This window comes from Tupaia chinensis, unplaced genomic scaffold (genome assembly GCF_000334495.1).
Source record: "Tupaia chinensis unplaced genomic scaffold, TupChi_1.0 Scaffold000201_2, whole genome shotgun sequence".
NCBI lineage: Eukaryota > Metazoa > Chordata > Mammalia > Scandentia > Tupaiidae > Tupaia > Tupaia belangeri.
The window spans coordinates 751,759-757,766 of record NW_006159677.1 but is presented as its reverse complement, the minus strand read 5'-3'; the positions used below and the strand labels follow the sequence as shown (position 1 = coordinate 757,766).

The 6,008-nt window shown below is 42.6% G+C and overlaps 1 protein-coding gene across 1 annotated transcript; it reads left to right on the top strand.

Annotated features, from left to right (window-relative positions):
• Positions 1–3,399, top strand: LOC102485854 (zinc finger protein 627-like). Its single transcript, XM_006147204.3, has 3 exons — positions 1–281; positions 748–808; positions 1,826–3,399. Exons 1-3 carry the CDS (start codon positions 146–148, stop codon positions 3,231–3,233), a joined length of 1,605 nt encoding a protein of 534 aa, XP_006147266.1. The 5' UTR covers positions 1–145; the 3' UTR covers positions 3,234–3,399.
• The last annotated feature ends 2,609 nt before the right edge of the window (positions 3,400–6,008 follow it).

Sequence of the window (6,008 nt, the reverse complement as noted above, 5' to 3'; positions counted from 1 at the left end):
CACCTGCTGGCCCCGAGATGGAGAATTCTGATGACCAAATTACAAAATGAATGTTTGGAGACCTTCGCATCCTCTAAGCGTCATGAATTGAGTAAATCTTCCCAGTGCTGTCAGTCTCAGCCTTCCTCCTCCACATACATGTGGGATGTTGCAGGACCCAGTGGCCTTCGAGGATGTGGCTGTGAACTTCACTAAGGAGGAGTGGGCTTTGCTGGATCCTGCACAGAGAAAACTCTACAAGGATGTGATGTGGGAAACTATCAAGAACCTGAACACTGCAGGTAAGCAAAACAACATTCCTTCACTTACTCAATGACAGAACAAGTATTTGTGGGGCCAGCAGATGGTATAGTGGTTATGTTGCTGGACTGCCACATGGCCAACTGCAGTTCAAGTCCTGAACCCAGTGGCTTCCAAATCACTCCAGGCACATGTGCACACATACCTAAGCTCCCAGGAGGAGAATGGAGGAGAAGGGATTGTGGCATAGCCATTCCAATCCCTGGGGGGTGATTTCTCACTTACCCTCTTACTGTCTCTGTCTGTCTCTGTCTCTCTGGTGAGCACATGCACCCTATGGGAAAAATCTCTAAAGGAAAAAAGAGAGAAAGAGAGAACAAGGAACATGGAATTTTAGTACTTCGGTGAATTCAATCAGGCATGATTACCGTGTCCCTTGACCATGGAATCTGAAGATTTTTCATGTGTTTGTAATCATTCATAGATATGTTTACATTTACATTTTAGGGAGATGCTGGGAAAACAAGAATATTGAAGATCAGTGTCAAAATACCAGAAAAAATCTAAGGTAATTTGCACTCACAAAAAAAGGCAACATCCTTTGGAAAAGCTGTCATGAAATTTTAAGATAGGCAAAGGGAATAAACCCACGTTCGGGATTATTCCTAGAACATTTTCTCTAAAAATACATGTTTGTATGTCATGTAAATGTTCCAGGCTATGGGACCAGCAGATGGCGTAATGACTACGTCACTGGACTCCCATGTAGTGGACTGTGGTTTGAGTCCCGGACTCGGTGGCTTAAACTCACGTTGGGCGCGTGTGCATGGGTGCCCAAGATCCCAAGAAATTTACAAATGAAAGAAGAGGAGAAAGAGCAGGTGACATGGTAGTTAAGGCACTGGACACTCCCACATGGCTAATTACGGTTCAAATCCCAAACCTTGTAGCTTGCTTTCTCTCTCTCTCTCTGTTTCTGTGATAAAATAAATGAATAAATAAAATTAAAATAATTCTTAAAAAAAAACCAAACAAACATAGGACCTGGATGATGGCATGGTGGTGAAGGACACAGGACTCCCACATGGCTGACTGTGGTTCAAGTCCCAGACCTAGCAACTTATTTTCTCACTTAATCTCTCTCGCTTTGTTCCTCTTTGATCAAATTAAAATAAATCAATAAAGTTAAATAAAATGATGAAAAAAAGTTTAATAGTCAGGAAGTATTTTTAATTAAAAAAAAAGAAAGAAAGAAAAAAATCTGACTTTTCCAACCACCTAATAAAATCCATGTTTTTCATATAACTCAATGTATAAGCCCTACATGTTGCCTGATAAGCGTAATAGATCATTAGTACTTATAATTTTTTTTAAGATTTATTTGATTTGTTATTATTATGTATGTCTTAATTTGATCAGATGGAGTGTCGGAGAGAGAGAGAGAGTGAGAAAGCAAGCCACCAGGTCTGAAACTCAAACCACAGCTGCCTTAACCTCCATGCCACCTGCTAGCCCTAATACTTGTCATTTAATAGACAAGTCCTACTCCAGAAATCCATAGTAATGTGCTTATTGTTCTTTACAGAAGTGGGATAGTACAGAGACTATATGAACTACAAGAAGGTAGTCAATATGAAGAAGCCATCATCCATCAGATCGCAAGCACTAACCTAAATGAGAAAACAGATACTGGATTCAGACCATGCGAAAGAAGAGCATATAGGGATGGCTGTGCCGTTCCTTCCTCCCACAGCAGACACATCAGAGCTCACGGAGAGGAACCACCTGAGTGTCAGGATTATGCAGAGAAGCCGTCCAAACGTAAGCAACGCGGGAAACCCTTCATTTCTCTCGTACGTGAGGGAAGACACATGAGATCACAAAGGGGAGCTGGACCTCAGAAATGTAAGCTATGCGAAAAGACCTTCCACTGTCTCAGTTCCCTGCAGTTACATGAAAAAACTCACGCGGCAGAGAAACCCCACACGTGTGGGCAGTGTGGGAAAGCCTTCAGTTTCTTCAGTTATTTACAAATTCATGTAAGAACACACACAGGAGAGAAACCCTACCAATGTACGCAGTGTGATAAGGCCTTCAGTTGTCCCAGTAACTATCGAAAACACGTGATAACCCACAGTGGAGAAAAACCCTATGAATGTAAGACGTGTGGAAAGACTTTCAGTCGGGCCTTTCACTGTCAAGTACATCAAAGAACCCACACTGGAGAGAAACCCTATCAGTGTAAGCAGTGCGGTAAAAGCTTCTCTCATTCCAGTTACTTTAGAATTCATCAAAAGGTTCACAGTGGAGAGAGACCCCTTGAATGTAAGCAGTGTGGGAAACCATTTTTTTGTCTCCCACGTCTTCAGAGACACATGATCACACACACTGGAGATGGGCCTTATAAGTGTAAGGTATGTGGGAAAGCATTCAGTTGGCCCAGTTCCTTTCACGAGCATGAAAGAACTCACACCGGAGAGAAACCCTATGAATGTAAGCACTGCGGGAAAGCCTACAGTTGTTCACGTTACTGTCGGAAACATGAAAGGACTCACACTGAAGAGAAACGCTATGAATGTCAGCAGTGTGGAGAATGCTTTCTTTCTCCCGGTTCCTTTAAAAAACACAAGCACACTCACGCTGGAGAGAAAACCTATGAATGTAAGCAATGTGCAAAAGCGTTTCTTTCTTCCAGTTCCCTTCGAAAACATGAACGTATGCATGCTACAGAGAAACCGGCTGAATGTAAACAGTGTTGGAAAACCTTTCGTTCTTCCCGTCTGTTACAAATACATGAAAGAACCCACACAAGGGAGAAACCTTATGTGTGCAAAGAATGTGGAAAAGCCTTTAGTTTCCCCCATCATTTTCGGATGCATGAAAAGATTCATACTGGAGAAAAATCGTGTGTATGTAAGCGCTGTGGGAAAGCTTTCTATTGTGCCAGTTCCCTTCAAAAGCATGAAAGGACACATACTAGAAACAAACCCTAAATAAAAAAAGAAAGAATGTGAGAACGTGTTCATTATCACACAACCTATGCCATATGGGAAAAACACATGTGAAAAAATTTACTTGATAAGTTGATAAGGACCACAAGATGGCATAAGGGTTATGTCACTGGACTCCCACACAGTAGACTGCAGTTTAAGTCCCAGACCTGGCACCTTGAAACTCACGCTATGGCGTGTGTGCGTGCATGCCTAAAATCCCAAGAGGAGAAGGGAAGAGAAAGCTTTGTGATGTGGCCATCCTCTTTGGTGGGTGCTTTCTCACTTTCTCTCTCTCTAGCAAGCACAGGCGCCCTATAGCAAAAATCTCTCTTAAAGAAAAAAAGGGGGGGAGGGGGACCAGCAGTTAGCATAATGGCTGTGTTGCTGGACTCCCATGTAGTCGACCACGGTTTGCGTCCCAGACCCGGTGGCTTAAAACTCACGCCGGACGCATGTGCGTGCGTGCCCAAGATCCTGAGAGGAGAATGGAGGAGAAGGGATTGCAGTGTGGCCATCCCCCCGGAGGGTGATTTCTCACTTTCTGTCTCTCTGTCTCTGTCTCTGGCGAGCGCACGCACCCTATAGCAAAAACTTCTAAAAAAAAAAAAACTTAGTTGATATAAAGAATGTGAAAAAATCTTTAGTGTTTTTGTTTCAGAACCATGAAATAAAACATGGCGAGATGGTGTAATGGCTACGTTGCTGGACTCCAATATAGTTGACTGTGGTTTGAGTCCTGAACACAGTGGCTTAAAACTCAATGCCTGCTCATGTGCATTTGGTCCCAAAATTCGAAGAGAAGAATGGAGGAGAAGGGATTACAGCGTAGCTGTAGTGATTTCTCGCTTTCTATCTGTCTGTCTTTTTCTGGCAAGGGCATGCACCCTATAGCAAAAATCCAAAAAATAGAGAAAAAATGTGGAGAGAAACTTTCTTGGTATGAGGGATATACTCTTCTTTTGGTCCACAGATTGAATACACAGAATCATAATGTATATGTGAAAACTGGAGGAAAGTTTTCAGTTGTAAAACATTTGTTTATTTATGTTTGTAGAGGGTTTCCCTATAGGGCGCGTGCCCTTGCCAGGAAGACAGAGACAGAAAGCAAGCAATCACCCCCCAGGGGTGATGGCAACACTGTAGTTCCTTCTCCTCCATTCTCCTCTCCGCATCTTGGGCATAGATGCATATGTGCCTGGTGTGAGTTTAAGCCACTGGGTGTGGGACTTGAACCACATGGGAGTCAAGCGATGTAGCCATTACACTATCTGCTGGTCCCAAAACATTTATTAAAAATTATGTGAAAGCCCAAGGGGCCAGTAGGTGGCATGGTGGTTAAAGATGTTGGATTCCCACATGGCTGACCCTGGTTCAAGTCCCGGATCTGGTGGCTTGCTCGCTCTCGCTCCCTCTCTCACTGTCCCTCTCTGGTCAAACTGAAGTAAACAAACAAATAAAGTTAAATAAAAAATAATTCTAAAAAAAAAAAACATGTGAAAACTCAAGGCAGCAGGGGGTATAGCATTTATGCCACTTGACTCCCGCATGGCCAACTGTGGTTTGAGTCACAGACCCAGTGGCTTGAAAATCACACCTAGCTGGTGTGTGTGTGTATGTGTGCCCGAAGTCCTGAGAGGAGAATGAAGGAGAAGGTACTGTGGGATGACCATCCCCCCACTGAGTGATGTCTCACTTTCCCTCTCACTCTGTCTGGGGAGCGCTCGTGTCCTAAAGCAAAAATTTCTCAAAAAAAACCACTGAAAACTCACATACGTCCTGCACATGAAGTAATGTGAACAGTTCAATGCTAAATGATTTGCTTAGAATATACCAGAAAATGGGATCAGCAGTTAGCGTAATGGCTATGTCGCTGGACGCCCATGTAGTCGACCGCGGTTCATGTCCCAGACCTGGTGGCTTAAACCTCACGCTGGGCGCGTGTGCGTGCATGCCCAAGATCCCAAGAGGAGAATGGAGAAGGGATTGCAGAGTGGCCATCCCTCTGGGGGGGTGATTTCTCGCTTTCTGTCTCTCTGTCTCTCTCTGTCTGGCGAGCACACGTGCCCTATAGCAAAAACCTCTCCAAAAAAAATAAGTCTCTTTTTCATGAGAAGAAAACAAAACCAAAAATCACTAGATAGGTGATTCTTTCTCTGCTGCAATATATAGAGGCTAGTCTCTGTAAGCGTTATTATGTGAGAATAGCGACCCTCCAGGGGCCAGCAAGTGGCATGGTCGTTAAAGGTGCTGGACTCTCACATGGTCAACCACGGTTCAAGTCTTGGACCTGGTGGCTTGATTTCTCACTTTCTCTCTCTCTCTCTGTCTCTCTCTGATCAAAATGGAAAATGATAATAATAAAGTTAAATAAAATAATTCTTTAGGGAATAAAAAGAATAGCGACCCTCCTCTTATTGGGAGATTGGAACAGACCTATATCCTATTTTAGCTCAATTTAGTGCCCCACTGGTTTTCAATTATGTTTAGTTGAATGTGATTAAAACCAGTCTGTTTTCTTCAAGATTTCTGTTCATATTCCATTAACTTTTTGAGCAATTCATACATGAACAAATATTATTGTCTCTTTCATTACTGAGAAAACATTAAAATATTGCATTGTAATTCATGAATCAAATCAGTTAAAATTTTGCCTCATCCTTTGATTTTATGAGTTAATATTACCATGTGGATACCCCTTCAGGGAATTTGTGTTTTTGTCGTTATGTAAACTTTTAACTTTTTTTTTCTTTTTTTTGAGAGATTTTTGCTATAGGG

Coding starts and splice junctions, on each gene's coding strand:
- LOC102485854 (XM_006147204.3), top strand. CDS start 146: ATGTTGCAGGACCCAGTGGCCTTCGAGGATGTGGCTGTGAACTTCACT. Junction 282..747: donor CAAGAACCTGAACACTGCAG/GTAAGCAAAACA, acceptor TTTACATTTTAG/GGAGATGCTGGGAAAACAAG. Junction 809..1,825: donor AATACCAGAAAAAATCTAAG/GTAATTTGCACT, acceptor TGTTCTTTACAG/AAGTGGGATAGTACAGAGAC.